The sequence below is a fragment of the Eumetopias jubatus genome, unplaced genomic scaffold (assembly GCF_037043125.1).
Source record: "Eumetopias jubatus isolate StellerSeaLion01/CBP00866 unplaced genomic scaffold, mEumJub1_p1.0 scaffold_13, whole genome shotgun sequence".
Lineage (NCBI taxonomy): Eukaryota > Metazoa > Chordata > Mammalia > Carnivora > Otariidae > Eumetopias > Eumetopias jubatus.
In genome coordinates this window covers 106,547,516-106,566,791 of record NW_028274819.1, presented here as the reverse complement: position 1 = coordinate 106,566,791, position 19,276 = coordinate 106,547,516, and the positions used below count along the sequence as shown (strand labels likewise).

The 19,276-nt window shown below is 39.1% G+C and overlaps 1 protein-coding gene across 2 annotated transcripts in view; it reads left to right on the top strand.

Moving 5' to 3' along the window:
- Positions 1 to 19,276, top strand: part of ZC3H12C (zinc finger CCCH-type containing 12C) — a 75,850-nt gene that overhangs the window by 44,278 nt on the left and 12,296 nt on the right. For both annotated transcript variants that reach the window (XM_028105997.2, XM_088017726.1), the window contains exon 3: positions 17,250 to 17,389. In XM_028105997.2, the coding sequence (XP_027961798.1) occupies positions 17,250 to 17,389 (140 nt within the window). The remainder of the gene's footprint in view (positions 1 to 17,249; positions 17,390 to 19,276) is intronic.

The following is a 19,276-nucleotide window of genomic DNA, read 5'->3' as shown; positions in this document are numbered from 1 at the left end:
CATACTGGCTTTGTAAGTGATTAATCTACTACCTGTACTACATATTTGCTTTTACCTGTGAACTTGTTTCCTTCCATAATTTTCTTCTAGTTGTGGCCCTTTCACTTAAAGGACTCCCTCTAATTTTTTTTGCAAGGCTCGTTTAGTGGTGATGAACTTCAATTTTTATCTGAGAAACTCTCCTATTCTGAACGATAATCTTGCTGGGTAGAGTATTCTTGGTTGTAGAAGGATTTTTTTTTCTTCCTTTCTGCAGTTTGAATATTTCATGCCACTCCTGCAAAGTTTTATCCAAAACTTTATCTTGCCTGCATAATTTCTGCTAAAAAATCAGCTGATAGCTTTATGGGATGCCCCCTGTATGTAACTGTTCTCTCTTGCTGCTTTTAAATTCCCTCTTTATCACCATTTTTTGCCATTTTAATTATTATGTGTCTTAGTGTGGACTAATGTGGGTTCATCTTGTTGGGGTCTCTCTGTGCTTCCTGGATCTGGATGTCTGTTTCCTTCCCCAGGTTAGGAAAATTTTTGGCTATTTTCTTATTAGTTTTCTGCCCCTTGCTCTCTCTCTTCTCCTTCCAGGACTCCTATAATGCAAATGTTATTACACTTAGTGATGTTGCTGAATTCCCTTAAGCTAGTCTCATTTTTTTATTATTTTTTTCTTTTTGCTCTTCAGCTTGGTTGCTTTCCATTACCTTATCTTTCAGATCAGTGATCTGTTCTTCAGTGTCTTCTAATCTGCTATTTATTCCTTCTAGTGTATTGTTTAGTTCCATTACTGAATTCTTCAGCTCTGACAGGTTCTTTTTTATATTTTCTACCTCTTCCTATAAGTTCTGAGATCATCCACTCTTCTCAAGTTAGTGTCTTTTAGGATCATTACTTTGAATTCTTTATTAGGCATATTGCTTATCTCCATTTCATTTAGCTCTTTTACTACTGTGATTTTGTTTTCTTTCATTTAGGACCTATTCCTCTGTCTCCTCATTTTGTCTAACTCTCTATTTGTTTCTGTGTGTTAGGTAGGTTAGCTATGTCTTCTGGTCTTGTAGTGGTCTTGTGTAAAAGAGGTCCTGTGATGCCTTGTGTCCCGTTTTCAGCCCAGCAAGCTGCAATGACCCGCTTTGCCTGATGTGGGCCTACTGGGTAGAGTTTGGTCCCAGGCTGTTGAGAGGCCTGAGACAACTGCCATGGTTGGATTATGGGCAGGCCAGCAGTCAGAGTAGGTGTCTGCCATTAGCCTCTCTGCCGCATCTGCAGGTGCACCAAAGGGCAGGGCTTACTCCCTATGCAGCCAGCTAAGAGGTTGGGCTGCTGGAACTGTGGGCATGCTGGTGTGCTGGGACATCTCTCCCTCCCCAGACAGGAGTCACTTGGCAGTTGTGCTGGTCCCTCTGGGGTTGCCTGCAGGGTATGGTGAGGGCAAGAGCTGCTTTGGAGGTATGCCCACCAAGATGGGTGGATTAGATGGGACAGGTCCGCAGGGGAATGTCAGGGCACGGTTTATGGTGCTCGCAAGGTAGATGGAGAGTTGATAGGGCTGACTGCTACAAGCATCTGGCTATCTGGGCGGGGGAGGGTGGGGATGAGAAATGGCACCCACTGGCACTTTTGTTCTTGGAGAAATCTCTTGCGGTTCTCTGCCCCTCCCTCCATCACATAGTCTAAGATCAGTCAATAAAGCTCTTACGTGTATACCCCAGGCACTTTTCAAACTGCTGTTACTATGCTGTGTCTCAGTGGAGTTATTTATTACCCTGGCTCTTTAAGGGCAGGGACTCAGTTTCATATTGCCCTCTGGCTCTCCTGCCATTAAGCCCACTGATTTTTTTTTTTGGTTCCCTGAGTTGAGCCCCGATGATTTTTAAAGCTCCTGAAGTTAAGCCCCACTGGTTTTCAAAGCCAGATGTTCTGTGGGCTCATCTTCCCAGTGCAGGTCCCTGGTGCCAGGGGCACCCGCCATGGGGTCTGATCCCCTTGCTTCTCCCTCCCATTTGTGGTTATTCCCACCAGAGGTTTGGCTCCCAACCAGGGCTCCACCCCTCCTTGCCTTTGCTGTAAAGCTTCCTTCTTATGAGTCACTGTAAAAGGTCTGTTCTGTCAGTCTTCAGGTCATTTTCAGGATTTGTTATAAGGATGTAGCTGTCATTGTATCCGTGGGTCAAGTTGAGCTCAGGATCCTCCTCTTCTGCCATCTTCCCAACTCTAGTACTTGATTTCTTTAGTATGCTTCCATGACCTGGTCACCTGACTTCATTAGAATTAACTGTATCTCTGTATTTTGCTTTAGCTTCTACCCATTATATGAGTAGTAAACAAGAAAAACCCCAGAGCCTCATCACTCCCCCTACATGATGATGTACCACAGAGTCTCCTGTCAAGTAGAATGAAAACTAGGCACACCACTCTTCTCTTTCTGATATGAACGAATTATTCAAACTCCTCCCCACGCCTTCCCCAATCATGGCAAGTCCTCTATCTTGGTCATGGAACCAAGATTTCTGGATTTGGGTCAAATCTCCTGACTAGCAGATGGGCTTTATTGTTGCATGCACGTTTGTGCAGAGTATTAGGATAAATATTTTCTTTGCTAATAATGTCAGCCGGACCACTTTTGGCTAGTAGGATCCCTGCTTGTATTGCCTCTCTGATAATGATAAGAAGCCACCAAAAGAATTCAAGCAGGGGAAGAGGGGCATATCAAATATGCCTTTAAAAAAGTTCACTATGGGGTGCCTGGGTGGCTTAGGCAGGTGAGCATCTGCCTTTGGCACGGGTCATGACCCCAGGGTCCTGAGATTGAGCTCCCTGCTCAGCAGGGAGCCTGCTTCTCCCTCTGCTGCTCCCCTGGCTTGTGCACTCTCTCTCAAATAAATAAATACAATCTTTTTTAAAAAAAATTCACTGTGTAAAGAAATTTAGAGAAGGATTTCAGCACTAAGATTGCAGACAAGGAAGCCTACTTATATTTGAAAATAAATGCAAAGGTTAAATTGTGGGCAACTGGAAAAAAAGATGAACTAAAAATATTCATTGCTTTTGCATACCAAACAGCAGGGAATGGAGAAATTAACCGTTTCTACCTCCACTCCTAAAAAAGGCTTGTGATAGGAACCAGCTGGTGTTAGTACAAATCTGTGTTAACAGGGATGTACACAAACACTCCAGGTGAATGGCTGAAAGTTTGAACAGAAATCAGACATAGATTTTAGAGTATGAGCAGAGAAAATGTGTAAGTTGTGATCACTTTTCTTGATATATACCAAGACTAGTGGGGTAAACCCAGATATTTATAAAATACGAGCAGAGTTTAGCAATCTATATAATGGGATTTAGCTTCTGATCTTGAAACGCACAAAGGCTTTCATGTATCTAATCTGGTTTGTGAGGCTTTGTGAACTTGAGAACTCGTTTCAATGTAAATTTGAATATTGAAGGTCATCTTAGCTAGGCTCTAAAATGTGCCTCCAGTTATTTGGTGGATTTGCTGTCCTATTGCCTGTTTCACACTTAAGTACAGCCCCAATATATAGTTAATAAAATCCTCCTGGACACCTAGTCCACACATGTTTGGTTTACACGAAGAGAGAGCTTTCATTCAAATTTGGTTTTGGTTCTCAACAAAAATTAATCAAAATTCTGTGCAGCGGACCTATGTGGTCCAGCATGGTGACTACTAACCACATGTGGCTTTGAGCTCTTGTAGTGTATCTAGTCCAAATTGAGATATTCTGTAAATGTAAAATACATACCACATTTTGAAAAAGTATGTGAAATATATCAATAACTTTTATGTTGGTTATGTCTTAAAATGATAATTTTTGGTAAATTGAGTTAAATGAAAGATTACTAAAATTAATTTCAAACAAAATTAATTTCAACTGCTTTTTACTTTTTTTTTTTGCTTTTTGCATTTAAAAATGCACTGTGCCAGATTATTTAAAATTGTGTATGTGGTTCACATTATATTTCTATTAGATAGTCTCTCAGTGGAATGCTTTTTATGCCCCAGCTTAATTGGGGCTTACCATTAACTAAAGGACAGCTTAATTTCCCCCTAGGTGAGTATCCTAGGTATTACTTACAGGTTAGTTGGCGGTGTCCCATTTCTCTTACTGTTGTAAAGAAAGTCCTTAGAGATTACAAAAAGAAACAATCATGACTAGTTTTTTCCGTTTTTAATTATATCAGTATGGAGTATAACAAAGACAAATATTAGTAATATTCCACTGCATCTCTTTATAATCCTAAATTCACAATTCTGGATGGCATCAACCATGAATTTTAATAGGCCAGTAGTCAGTAAACTTTCCTGTTATCTCAAATGTGTTTAAACCTTACTGTAGGAATCAGCAACAGTAGTAATCCCATTACATATGAATAAAGTTAATTACAGATCCCCCAAGTAGTGTTACCAATTATAAGAAATGGGAAATGTTTACCCAGTTATAAAAATAGGAAAATGTGATTAGGGTCTATGTTTTCTACTTTTGCTGAAATTGAAGACATTTTTATAACTGCTTAACAGATATGTTCTCTTCAACATCTTTAGACTAATGACCCACTTGGATCAAGGTCAGCTAGATGTGCTTCCTAATTTTGGCTTCAAATTATGGACCTTATAAGGTCAACACAGTCTTTCCCGTTTCCTTCTTCCTTACGGTTTTCCATTCTCAAGACTCTCTTGACCCCACTGCTCTTATATCCATAACCAAGTGGAGGGCGATCGTAAACTGTTTTACATTTCATATAGTTTCATTATTGTAAATTGGTGATTTTTCAGACTTTTTTTTTCTTAAGCGGTATAATCCTGCAAATCTTGGAAGCACTTTTTTTAAACAGACAAAATCAGAATTCTGTTTGAATTGAGTGCTACAGGTGGGCTTTGTTTCTACTTAAAAATTCCCTTCCCTGCTGTCTAGAAGTGTCTCTGAGCCACCGTGTGGAAGTTTTGAACACAACTTGATGAACCCTGATGAAATGATCGCCAATAACGGAGTATAGATTTAGTTTCTGGTGGTACATTCAGTGTTCAGCACCATAACAACTGGGTTTAGCTTCAGAGTGCTCTTGGTGTATGGGAAAAAAGATCAGAGATCCTAAATCTGAGCAGCTATTAGAGTGACAAAATAGACTTCATTCAGTTGTATGAGTCTGCAGTGTAAAAGAAAATTTTGGATTCCCATAAGGCAGCACATGAAATTCATTATACATTATCACACAATATAAAATTTAGACTACAATGATAGAAAGTAAAATTTTCTCTTATTTCCATATTCAGGGTTATATCCAGCTGCACTCCTTTCTCCCTATTTAAGGAACATAGGATAGATGTGAGAATATCTTTTAAACAATCCTAAAACATTGAAAAAATACAGGATCAGTGAAGAAGGTCTTAAAGCCATTTTTTAAAGAGTTCTTTAAAAGTAAAATATTTTCACATGTCCAACATGGTTTGTGTATGATCAGGCCTAAAAATTGAAAAAAATACCAAGTTATGAAATATTTGAAGAGCACCTGGGTCTGTTAATAATTTAGTGTTCAATATTTTTATTAGTGTTCTTATCATGTTACAGTTACTCTGTGATTAACATCCAGTGCACCCCGACTTCCTGTGATGTAACGAAGCTAAATCTAAACTTGAAGGAGTTGGTGCAAAAGATTCAAATATGGTTCTCTGGTTTAAAGGGGTACCTTTGACTCTTAAATTTTTCATTGTAACCACTTCACTGACAACCCTGGGAACTTGTGTTCTTACGGGTAGCTTAATGTAATAATGGCCCATTAAAGCCACTGGAGTTTTATAATCATCCTTGCACCTTCAAGTGGAGAATAGAGCGTACTTATAGGTCACATTTTTGACTTAAATAAAAAAGGATATATACAAGGTTATTAAAAAAGGCAATTCTCTTTTCAGTCCTCTGGTTACCTTGATTACTTTTTGGTTTCAGTTTAGTGATCTCCAGACATCAAATATATCGTTCTCAAAATCACAATTTACTATCAGTGGTGAGATTAAAGCTAATAAAGATTTTATTGGTTTCGTTTTCATTCCAAAGCAAGTTTCTCCATGTTGCACAAATTAGGACTACAAGGTCATGAGAGAGTAAAGGCACTAATAACTCTGTGTGTCCTGGGCGCGCTGCTGAGCACCTTACAGACGCTGCCAACTACCATAATAATTAGCTATGCTAATGTATTACTAGTATGACATTCTAGGTATTATTTTTATAATTGGATTTTAGATCAGTTATGGAAAGATTGTTTTAAGAATTGCTTTCCTTGGATCATATAAGTAATATACTTGCTACATAAATGTCAAAACGAGAATGAAAGTCACCAGTGATTTCCAAGTATTTTTTTTTTCGTAAGTTCACCATCTTTTTTTTGTTGAAGTATAGTTGACAGATATTGTATTAGTTTCAGGTGTACAACATAGAGATTCAACAATTATGTGCGTTAGAAAATGCTCACTACAGTGAAATGCATTTACCATCTGTCACCATACAAAGTTATTAAAGTATTATCGACTGTCTTCTCGAAGGTGTACGTTCTACCCCTATGACTTATTTTATAACTGGAAGCTTGTACCTCTCAGTCCCCTTTGCCTATTTCAGCTATCCCCCTATAGCCCTCCCCTCTCGCAGCCACCAATTTGTTCTCTGTATTTTTGAGTCTGATTCTTATCATTTGTATGTTTGTTTTGGTATTTTGTTTTCTTTTTTAGATTCCTTATATAAGTGAAACCACGTGGTGTTGGTCTTTCTCTGTCTGACTTATTTCACTTAGCAGAATACCCTCTGAAGGGTGTCTCGGTGGCTCAGTCGTTAAGCGTCTGCCTTCGGCTCAGGTCATGATCCCAGGGTCCTCGGGTCGAGCCCCGCATCGGGCTCCCTGCTCGGCGGGAAGCCTGCTTCTCCCTCTCCCACTCCCCCTGCTTGTGTTCCTCTCTCTCTCTCTGTCTCTCTCCGTCAAATCTTAAAAAAAAAAAAATACCCTCTAGGTCCATCCATGTTTTCATGAATGGCAAGATTTTATACTTTTTAAGATTAGGTAATATTCCATTGCATTATCTACACCACATCTTCTTTATCCATTCTTCTACTGGTAGACAGTTAGGTTGCTTCCCTATTGTAAATAATGCTGCAGTAAACACAGGGGTGCATATATCTTTGCAAATTAGTGTCTTCTTTTTCTTTGAGTAAATACCCAGAAGTAAAATTACTGGACTGTATAGTATTCCTGTTTTCAATTTTTTGAGGAACATCTATACTGTTTTCTGTAGTGGCTGAACCAATTTATAATCCTACCAGTAGTGCTTGAAGGTTCTCTTTTCTCTACTTCCTCACTAATATTTGTTATTTCTTGCATTTTTGATACTAACCATTCTGACTTGCTTGAGGTGATATCTGATTGTGGTTTTGATTTGCATTTCTCTGACGATTAGTGATGATAGGCATCTTTTCATGTATCTCTTGGCCATCTATTTCTTATTTAGAAAAGTGTCTGTTTGGATCCTCTGCCAATTTTTTAATCAGATTGTTTGTGAGGTTTTTGAGTTGTGTTTTTGTTTGTTGTGTGAGTTCTTTATAAGATACATCATTTTGCAAATATTTTCTCCCGTTAGGTAGCTTGCCTTTTTATTTTGTTAATGGTTTTCGTTGCTGTGCAAAAGCTTTTGAGTTTGATGTATTCCCAGCCATTTATTTTGGTTTTGTTTCCTTTACCTCAGAGACAGATCCAGAAAAATAGTGCTAAGGTTGATGTCCAGGAGATCATGGCCTAAGTTTTCTTCTAGTAGTTTTAGGATTTCAGGACTTACATTTAGGTCTCTAATCCATTTTGAGGCTTGGGGTTTTTGTGTATGGGGTAAGAAAGTGAGTGGTCCAGTTTCCCCAGCACCATTTATTGAAGAGACTATCCTTTCCTCATTGTATATTCTTGCCTCCTTCATCATAGATTAATTGACCATAGAAATGTGGGTTTGTTTCTGGGCTCTCAGTTTAGTTCCATTGATCTGAGTCTGTTTTTGTGGCAGTACCGTACTGTTTTGATTACTACATCTTTGTAGTCTATCTTGAAATCTGGCATTGGGACACCTGCAGCTGGTTTGTTCTTTCTCAACATTGCTTTGGTTATTCGGGGTCATTTGTAGCTCCGTATAAACTTTAGAATTAACTTGTTCTAGCTCTGTAAAAAAATAATATTGGTATTTTGATAGGGATTGCTTTGAATCTGAAGATTGCTTTGGGTAGTATGGACATTTTAACAATATTTATTCAGGTCCTTTATCTGTGTCTTACAGTTTTCAGAGTACAGGTTTTTCACCTCTTTCATTGAATATCTTCCAAGGTATTTTATTCTTTTTGATGCAGTTGTAAATGGGATTGTTTCCTTAATTTCTCTTTCTGCTAGTTCATTATTAATGTATAGAAATGCAGAACTTTATTCCCTGTTTCTTCCAATTTTTTTCATACCCTTGTGCTCAAAAAAAGATGCTTGATTTCAATCTTAAATTTGTTGAGACTTGTTTTGTGGCCCATGTGTAATCTATCCTGGAGAATGTTCCATGGGCGCTTAAAAAGAACACGTGTATTCTCTTTTTGGAGGGAATGTTCTGTCTGTATCTGTTAGGTCTGTCTTGTCTAAGTGTCATTCAAAGCTACTGTTTGTTGATTTTCTGTTTGGGTTATGTAAGTGGGGTATTAAATTCCCCTATTATTGTATTACTGTCAATTTGTTTTATGTTAATATTTGTTTTACATTAATATTTATGTATTTAGGTGCTCCTATGTTGAGAACATAGATATTTACCATGTTTATATCCTCTTGTTGGATTGATTTATCATGTAATGTCCTTTGTCTCTTGTTACAGTCTTTGTTTTAAAGTCTATCTTGATATAAATATTATCCCAATTTTTTTTCACTTCCATTTGCATAGTGTATGTTTTTCTATCCCTTCAAGTCTGTATGTGTCTCTAGGTCTGAAGTGAGTTGCTTGTAAGATCATAGAGATCAGTTTATCATTCAGTGGCGCTATGTCTTTGGGTTGGAGCATTTAGTCCATTTACATTTAAAGTAATTGATAGGTATGTACTTATTGCCATTTATCCTTTTGGTCATTGTGTTCTGGTTGTTTTTATACTTCTCTGTTGGTTTCTTCTCTTGCTCTTGCCTTGTGATTGATGACTGTCTTTAGTGTTCTGCTGTACACAATCAGATATCACTTTCTCTTATGTGTATTTATTACAGGTTTAAGTATATAGCAGTTTATATGAAGTTGACGGTCACTTAAGTTTGAACACATTCTAAAAGATTATATTTTACATCTTTGAGCCCCTTGCCTAGTTTCTGTAGATAGAATTTTACTACTTTAACCTTTGTACTAGCTTTATAAATGATCTGCTACCATTATGTTTGCTTTTACCAGTGAGGTTTTTTCTTAATTTTCTTCTAGTTAGGGCCTTTTCTTTTCACTTAAGGAAGTCCCTTTAATATTTCTTGTAAGACTGGTTTAGTGGTGGTGAACTCCTCTAACTTTTGTGTGCCAAACTGTTTTTCCTTCAGTTCTGAAGGGTAATCTTTCCAGCTTGAGTATTCTTGACTGTAGGTTGTTCCCCTTTCAGCACTTTGAGTATATCCTGCCCCTCTCTTCTGGCCTGCAAAGTTTCTGCTGAAAATCAACTGATAGCCTTATGGGGTCTTCCTTGAATGTAATTCTTTTTTCTCTTGCTGCTTTGAATATGCTCTTTAATTTTTGCGATTTTAATTAGTATCTTGGTGTGAAACCCCTTGGGTACCTGCAGGAGTTGCCGCAGTGTGCCCCAGGGAGGAGGCATGCTCAGGATCCTTTTACTACTTACATCTTCCTCCCGGTACCTCCAACGTTCTTTACGAGCATGGCAGGCAATATGTTAGTTCAAAGCAAATACTCAAACCAAAGGTAATTAAAAAGAAACTCCTTTGGCTTCCCTTTTTTTCAGTGCCATTAAAAGAATTGAAAAGAGGCAGTCCCTGTAATAGATGCCTTGTTCCATTTTCGGATTTCTCCATGTTTTCGGGTACTCTTCATGTCTATCACTGGATGATAAGTTATAATTTTAAAGTAACCCTTCCCATCCTTTGGTTAACCCAGTTAATGTGTGTATATATAACTTAAGGAAGTGTAGGAAATCCTCTTTCCTAGATATGGCTGATGGAATGGCTGGCCCATTTCTCCCTCTTCTAGGTCCTGTTTTGAAGCGAACTACATGAAAATATGTACTTTCCTGAATTTTTCTCTGTATTACAAAATATGCCTTTATACCCCATTAACCCTCATAGGTGACTAACCTAATGCCACGTTAATAAGCAAGTAAGCTGCAGTCCTCCATTGAGAAGTATACATTGTGTTGTTACAGCAAATCATGTTGAGTGCTAATGGAATTGACAAAAAAGTTGAATTCGTGTACTTTTCAAATTTGTTACAGAAGTATATATGGTTAGAGACAGTGAATTTACAGAATGAAAAGTTAGGATAGTGAAAGTCTTATCAAGAGTATGTTTTCAAGATACTCTGTGTTTATTTTAGTCCCCCTGGTTTCCAGTTTCTAGTCCACAGGGAGTTGCTTCTGTGCGTGAGTTAGAGTCCCTCTGTAGAAGTATCAGGGTTACCCCAGCCAACTCAGTAGCCCTTTCTGCAGCTTGGTCTGCAAATTAATTTCATGTTACTGTCTGGTACAGGCTGTACAATGAATTACAGAATCTGCTGGGGAAGTTGCAATGACTAATAAATCCGCAATTAGTTTCCCTTGTGGTTTATTAGTTGCCACTGACGTTCTGAAGTCTCTCTTCTTCAGACTTTGGCCCATAGCCTGGCAGCTCCCTAGCACACATTTACTAACTCAGATGCCTTGTCTCCCAGAAGTTTCAAAAATACTCTAACTGGAGTAGAGAATATGGTAGTTTATACAGCAGGTCTCTTCGCAACACATTAACCCTCACTGGGAGACAAGAGGTGACCTCAGATCCGCTCGGGAACCTCACAGGTGAAAGAGTAGGGGAAAGGTGGTCTGGGGATTCTGGGTGAAACATGAAAAGCAAGAAATTGCAGAATACATTGCTCTAGGATCCTTAAGAAACAACAGGAAATGATTAAGGTAGGAGGAAAAAGACACCTTTATAAGGCTTGGTAACCCTGCAGTCTTGAGTTTCCTTTTGCCTTCACCTCTCTCCATCTTTTCCCAAAACTCTGGGAAAACCTCTTTCCCAAAGCCAGTCCCTGAGGAACTGTGTATGCTTACCATCCAAGCACCCCGTCTCTTCCTGGTGCTTGAATCCCACCCACAGCAAGGCTGACAAAACAGCCAGGGGGATTAGGGGTCTATTCTGATCTGCCCCCTACATGGTCAGAGCTGCCTGAGGCCACGGCACTCCGCTTTGAGGGGGCTCGGCCTTGGCCCCCACCATGTCTCTTCCCCGCGTCAAACCTCCACGCAAGCAGCCGGTATCCCTCTTCATGCGTAGGGCTGTAGGACTAAAGACATGTGATCGAGGACCTTGGTACATCCTTGCAGATCTCTCCGGAGCACTGGAAAATAACTCTTAAGACAGAGAATATCAGGGGCGCCTGGGGGGCTCAGTCAGTTAAGCGTCTGCCTTGGCTCAGGTCATGAGCCCAGGGTCCTGGGATCGAGTTCCCACATCAGGCTCCTTGCTGAGCCAGGGGTCTGCTTCTCCCTCTGCCTGCCTCTGTCTCTGATAAATAAAAATCTAAAAAAAAAAAAAAAAATATATCAGCTAGGAACGGGGCACATATACTCCTTCCATATCTGATCCACCCAGCAGTCCTGGCTAACTTGTAAAAGGCATCGGACTCCTCACAGCCCTCAAGGGATCAGGCTGATTTTCCTCACCCTAAGGTGAAAAGTTGGTTCGTATGGCTCTCTATACTGTTTAGTAGGCTGACTCTTTTTGTTTCCCCTTCCTTCCAAGTCATCAGGGCAACTATCTGCCAACCGGATGCTTTCATTCTAGGACAATCTCTTATCCAAATTCTCAAGACTCCTTTTTCCATTATCTTCATCATTTCTGCTTCCCTAGCTATGTTGTGCATGTTGAATGTAGGGGATCTTGGAGGTAGAGCTCACATCAGAACATTCAAGTAAGGCTAGCAAGGGAAGTTATTCTCAGACCCTAAAGCCATTGGGAAGTATCTTCTCAGTCCCAGGCAAAGAAGGCAAAGGGAAGTTAGGGGGAGAAGAAACAACAGCAAGAAGGCTTGAGAACCAGGGGAAAGGAGCCTAGAGTTTAATTCATTCTTTCTGACTGTCCCAGTTCATTCTTTTATTTCCTGGTATTCAGAGATACAAATAATCCTTTTAAGTAGGGCATTTCTAAAAATCCCTATAAATCAATTTGCCTACTTCAAGTGAGCCTTTCTCTGGTCATTGCAAAGCAGGATTTTTATAAGCATGCTTATTCCAAACATGAACAGAGTAAAATAAGCCTTTTAAGAAAGTTACCTGCTGGTAGACTTCTTGTATTCTTCTACCATTAAAGCCAGTGGTGAACCACATGCCAACTTTGAGCCTGTGTTATATAGGAACTCAGAATTTGCAGTGAGAATTTGGAATTTTCCCTGCGAACCCAATCCCACTGAGTCAAAGGACATGTTTTATCAAACATTCAGGGTCTCTTACCTAATCAAAGGTGGCCACAGATCTTCCAACAAATTCAGCATCAGAAGGACTCACATGAGGTATACCATCTTTATTGCCAAATTGTTGAAATAAAAAAGAAATCAAGGCCCAAAAGAACATGCCAATTCATAAATATAGAATTAGCTATTTTTACTACTGAGAAAATGCATGCAGACATAGCCCGTAAGTGACTACAGAACTATAATGAATTTTCTTCTCTATTTATATGGAATTAAAACTTCAGTTCTTAAACATCATCCTACTTATTTTAGTAAATACTCAACTGATAGTTCATTTGCACCAGGAGCTGCAGTGTGTTTGCTCTGATGTCCTGTTTTTATAATTCTTTATCAGAACCTCCTACAAGTATTGTATCCAGCACATGTGATGATGCACATCCTTCAACACGCCTCAGTAAGGGGAGATTAAGTTCATTCTCCTAAAGCTCTCCTAGTCTGGAGAAGTCCCAGCTGCAGTTTGGAACCACCAGTCATTTATCTGCTTGGGCTTTTAATATTTCTGGGGATGATTCTGGGCCTTGGTAGCTGGGAGGCACTTCCAAGGCAACAGCAACCATTCCAGGGTTTTCGTGGTTAGCACTCATTTCTTTGGTCTGATCAGGAGGAAAAGATCGTCTGGGAAAGTGTCAGAGACTCAGACCCCCTCTACACATCCACCCTTGCCTGCCTCTCCCGCCCCCACGAGCCCCGAGCCTGGGTCAAGCATGAGAGCCCATTGCTAATTGCATTGAACCTGATTTCATATTAGTGTGGGGTGTTACTATACCTGGATATGGAATTACTATGTTTTAGAGAAAGCACGCCTTCAACTTTATAAAGTACTGCCAAATTGTTCTCCTGAATAGTTACACCAATTTACACTCCCACCTGTAACGTATGAGTTCCTGCTTTCACACATCCTTGGCAACATCTGGTGTTTGCAGACTTTATTTTTTCCAATCTTATGGGTGTGAAGTGGTGTCTCATTTTTGGCTTTAATTTGCATGTCTTCACTATTGAGCATCTTTTCATATGTTCGTTGGTCATTTGGGTTTCCTCTTCTGTGAATTCACTGTTCATATCTTTTGCCTTAAAAAAGTGGTTACCCTTCTCAATGTATAGGAGTATTTTATATACTGAGCACCACCTTTTCTTTGGTCCTATACATTGCAATACCTTGTCCCAATCTATGGCATTTTTGTTTATTCTTTTGTATAAGCTTTATGTATGCAAATCTTTCAGGCTTTTCCTTGATGGCACATGATTGTGTGTCTTCTTTAGGAAGTATTTCCCCATCAGGGCACCTGGGTGGCTCAGTCAGCTAAGCCTCCGACTCTTGTTTTCAGCTCAGATCATGATCTCAGGGTCATGAGATTGTGCTGAGCAAGGAACCTGAAGCGGGGCTCAGAGTCTGCTTGCGGTCCTTTCTTCCTCTCCCTCTACCCCTCCCCCTGCCCACACCTGTGCACACGCTCTAAAATAAAACCTTAAAAAAAAAAATTCCCCATCCTAATGTATGTCCTATAATTTCTTTTAAAAGTTTCACAGTATTTTTCATATTTAAATCTTTGATCTACAGTTTATTTTTGTGTATGGTAGGAGATAAAAACACAGTTGTTTTCCATATAATCAGTTGCCCTAGGACCCTGGTAAATGGTCCATCTTCATTAATTTCTAATGTCACTTATACACATGTATTACCTTCAGCTCACTCTTGTTATATGTTTTGTTTTTTAATCTTTGCCTGTACCAGTATAACCTTGATTGGATTTCTGTAGTTTTATACTACGTATTGCAACTAACAGGAAAGTTCTTCCTCTTTTGTTCAATATTGCTTAACCATTCTGGTCTTTTGTTTTCTCATAGTAATTTTAGGATGAGCCTCTCAGGTTCCCTGAAAATCCCTTTGAGGACTTTTATTGGAATTGCAGTGGACTTACAGATTAATCTGACAATTGCCATCTTCATAAATAAATAAGAGTCTCGCCATCCATGAAAATGATACATTATTGTTCCTTTCATTCAGGTCCTCACTTATGCCCTTCAATACAGGCTTTCCATTTTGATTTGCTCCATAAAGCTCCTGTCTATCTTTTCCTCTTTAGATTTTAGTTTTTGTTACTTTCACAAATGGGATTTTTTTTTTTTAAGATTTATTTATTTTAGAAAGAGAGCAAGAGTGAGAGGCAGAGGGAGAGAGAAAATCCTGAAGCAGACTCTCTGCTGAGCACAGAACCTGACACAGGGCTTGATCCCAGGACCCTGAGATCGTGACCTGAGCTGAAATCAAGAGTCAGCTACTTCATTGACTGAGCCACCCAGGTGCCCCTACAAATGGGATTTTTTAGTTAAAATTTTAAATTGGTTTGCTAGTGTAGAGCAATACAAATTTTTGAACTAGAACCTTGTATCTTCAATGTAATAACATTGTCCAAGAATATTGTCTGTATGATACAGTTTCTTGCTGTCTGTTGTAATCTGTTCTGGGGCCTAGTACATAGCCAGTTTCATGAATCTTCCACATGTATTTGAAATGATTTTCTCATTTTGTGCAGGTTTCTGTGTATGTCCATTAGGTCAAGCTTGTAAGTGATTGCCCTAGTTATCTGTATTCTTAGTACATTTCCTGCTTCATCATTCAACTGATATTTTCTTTCTACTAATCCAGTCATCTTTTGCATTACTCGTTTGGAGACTCAGTTCACAGTTATAGCATCCTTGTGAATTCTCTTTTTACTATTATTTGATAGCTTTTTTGTCCTTCTAACGTTTTTACATGAAAATACACATTCATAGAGCTTTCCAAGTTTTCTTTAGCTACAAATGATAGAAAACTTGCCTACAGTTTCTTAAATTGAGAGGAGGTATTTTTTTCTCAAATAACAAGGTAAGAGATAGGTGTGGATCCATCTGCTCAGAAACCCAGGCTCTTTGTATGTGTCTGTGTATCGTTCACACTGTGATACCTTTCATCCTCTTGCTGGCTTTCTCCCTATGAGGTATTGTTGGATGGGAGCACGGGGCGGGGGGTTGTGGGGCAAGGAGAGGGCAGTAACAACCTTTACCGTCAGTAGCAGATGGGATAATACCTGTTTCAGCATCTAGAGAATCTTTGTCCCATGACTGTAAATGATTTGCTGTTGCCACACATCTTGTGAACATTCTTTGCAGAAATGGAAGATCTTATCTTCTGAGTCAGATGTGACCATTTCCCTTCCCAAGTGAAGTCACCAGGGAGAAAGTGCTGATGCAGTTCTCTCTTTAGAGCCAGAAACAGTTAAATGCTCAGGCCTCAGGAAACCACGTGTCATTAACGACTAGCAAGGCACAATATACTTAGATTTCAAAGCATTAATACAAGATAAAAATATGGTCAGGTGTCAGTGAATGTTTGTATTTAGGAATAATATGTATAGTCTCTCAAGAGATGCTACCAGTCTTTTCTGTAGTTTTTCGGAAGACTGATTGTAGTATTTTCTATGAAACTCAGCATCACTGTGTCATTTGCTGGGGCATTGGCAGGGCCATCGAGCAGCCTGAGTTACCTAGGAACCAGGACCTCAAACTCCTTCCCTTATCCCTCCCTCTGAAGCTTCCACTGCATCTGAGTCCACCTGTCACCTTGCCCCAGAACATTCTATAGAACAGGAACAGTCTATGTGGTTTGCATTTATAGGCTTCAGGATCTACAAAGCAAGCTGGGCTTTCTGTTTTGTCCTTGAAATGATTATTTAGATGGTGCTAGTACTTCCCAAGGGGTCTAGTAGAATATGTTAATACACCTAATATTTGATTTGTGCTAAAAATTAACAGAGCATTTACTTACCTTATTTCCTTCACACCGAGGAGTAAAGAATATCTGTCTCCATTATGGAGCTCAAGCTGCAAAAAAATACAAAAAAAAAAACAGTTGTTATATTCAAAGCAGGAGACTGTTTCTTTTAAAAACATTAGATTCAGTGTTAATTTTTGAGTTACAAGGTTAAAGTGCACAGGCAGAGCCTGGTGCTAGCTAAGTATTTACTGAGTGACTACACTTTCGTCCGAGCGTTTTCTTGTAGGCGCTAAGACTGCTTAATCCAACTTTGAGTGCCCTTTTGTCATCATTAATCCTTGTCTGACACAATATTGTTAAAACCAGGTGTCTTTTCATTAAAGGACATGGGAAGTGTTTCTTACAGGCAATTAAGCACTGTGAACATGATTTTCCGTTTATAGATTTTTTTTCTAGGTGACTTTTTCACATTTGACTGAAGTTTTTGCTTGTGGTGGAGACCCCTTCCTTTTCTCCCCCATCCTGATTAAAACTTTCAGACTAGTTAACCTTTACAGCTTGATGCTGGGAAACCTCTTTTCTTTATTCTCCCCACAAGAATGATCCCAATTTTCATGTTTCCTCACAGATTTTCAGCTTTCCAGGTTCTCTGTGTTTCCCTGAGCTGTACAATTCCATCTTAAATTTGAAGTCCATTACTATTGTAATTAGGTGGTCATTTCTGCTGACAAAATTGAATCACGTTGAATTTAGATTTTGTTGTGTCTTATGTGTTCTAAAATCATCTTTCAGCCATGGAAACAAAGAAGTATTTTCCTGCCGGGGAATCAAATTGGCAGTGGATTGGTTTTTGGAAAGAGGCCACAAAGATGTTACAGTTTTTGTTCCGGCTTGGAGGAAAGAGCAGTCCCGGCCTGATGCTCTCATCACAGGTGAGCCCTGGGAGTGGTCTGGTCATAGCTTCAGATGTACCCGGGCAGGTCATCGGACGCCGTCAGACGTTGCACTGATGAAGATGATGTCCATCAGCTCTCTGATGATAAGGAAACAGTAATCCTTGCTCCATAAACCAATGGTTTGGGGTTTTTTGTTTTCTTTCTGCAATTTGGAAGCTTTTCACTTCAAATTTCGTAAAATTTTGACTTTGGGACAGGCGTAGGAGTCAGGAGACCTAGATTAAAATTCTGGTTTTGCCACTTACTAGCCATTGGACTTTGAGCAACATGCTTGGACCTCGGTTTCTCTTTCTGCAATACGAAGTCAGTGACGTAGTTCACAACAGACCTGCAGGACCCTGGAGCTCTGCTCTCTGGGGTCAAGTAGAAGGAAGGGACTCCATCTCAATACAGTGTCTGTATTTTGTGTTATTTTGTAATTTTAAAATGTGTGCGTTTCAGGCACAAACTGTTAATGATTGTTGCTGAAGTTAACCCTTCCTGCCCCTCTGCCCACCTCCAACATTAACAAAAACTGAGGAACTTGTGTGAAGAAAACTATACTTTTCAAATCAAAAACAGAGACCACAGACCACATACCTGAAGGGAAGATTAATCATTAAGTCATTACTTGAGCCAGGGTAGGAATAGATAGGCAAGACATGGTGGAGTCCAGAGCTGTGGAATCACCCTAGTCTGTATAAACTGTAAAGGGAAGAAGGTGCCAGAATTCAACCAGGAGCACCAAGACATTAGATAACTCTTGGAAAAAATACACATATTTAGATCCTTATCTTCCACCATATAACAGTAAATTCCAGATGGTTGAGGAATTGTCAAAAACACTAGTCTTTGAATGGCTGGGGAAAACTTTAGTAAAGTTAAAATTTTTGGAGGAAATTACAAGATAATTTTCATTGCATGAAAATCTAAACTTCCGTATTTTGGGAAATTTTCTTTAAAATGAGAACTTTTATTTGCCTAAGGGGAAAAATATACGACAAATAAAGAATCCATGTCCTTAACATCTAAAGAGCTCGTAGTCGCTGGGAAAACAAACACAGAGCTCTCCCCAGCATACAAATGGTAACGTGGTAGGAACAGACAGCTCACAGAATGCAGGTGCCCAATAAGAGAAAAAAATTCAGCCTCATGAGCAGTTCAAGAAATGACAAATTTAAACAACTCTTGTATTTCACCCATCAAATTAGCAGATTGAAAAACTGGTAAGCCTCCGGGACCTCTTCCTTCACTGCTGTGGAAACGAATTGATACAACCTTTCTAAAAAATAGTTGGGTCTTAAAATATTAATATTCTTGGATCTACTAGTTCCCCTTCTAGGCATAATTCCTCAGAAAATAAGCAGAGTTACAGGCAAAGATTTAGAACCACAAAGACATCCAGTGCATTATTATTGAAATTTATATTCACTAGAATGGTTTGAGAAGTTAGAATATGTATTAGAATATTTAGGCAGAATTTCTAATGATCTGAGGAAGTGCCCTTTTCCATAGAAGTGTTATTATTGTGTGCATGTACACATATGCATATTTAGACCTAGACCAATGATGGCAAGAACAGAATACACAAAAAATGACTAGAAGGAAATATGCCAAAGTATTCACAGTAATTGACTCTGTGTCGTGACTTTGAGGTCTTTCTCCCTACTTCTGAGTATTTTCCCTTACTTTCTTAATTTTGCTTAAGGAACTTAGAATATTTTTAATAATCAAGGGGAAAATAAATCGAAAAAGAGAAAACAATATTTAAACATGTAAATGACTGGAAAGCTTGAACATGAAAGGAACAGGAGCCCAAGAAGGGAAAAGGATCAAGGGCATGGCAGGTGTGTCTGAGTTTAATTTTTAAAATACCAGCACACC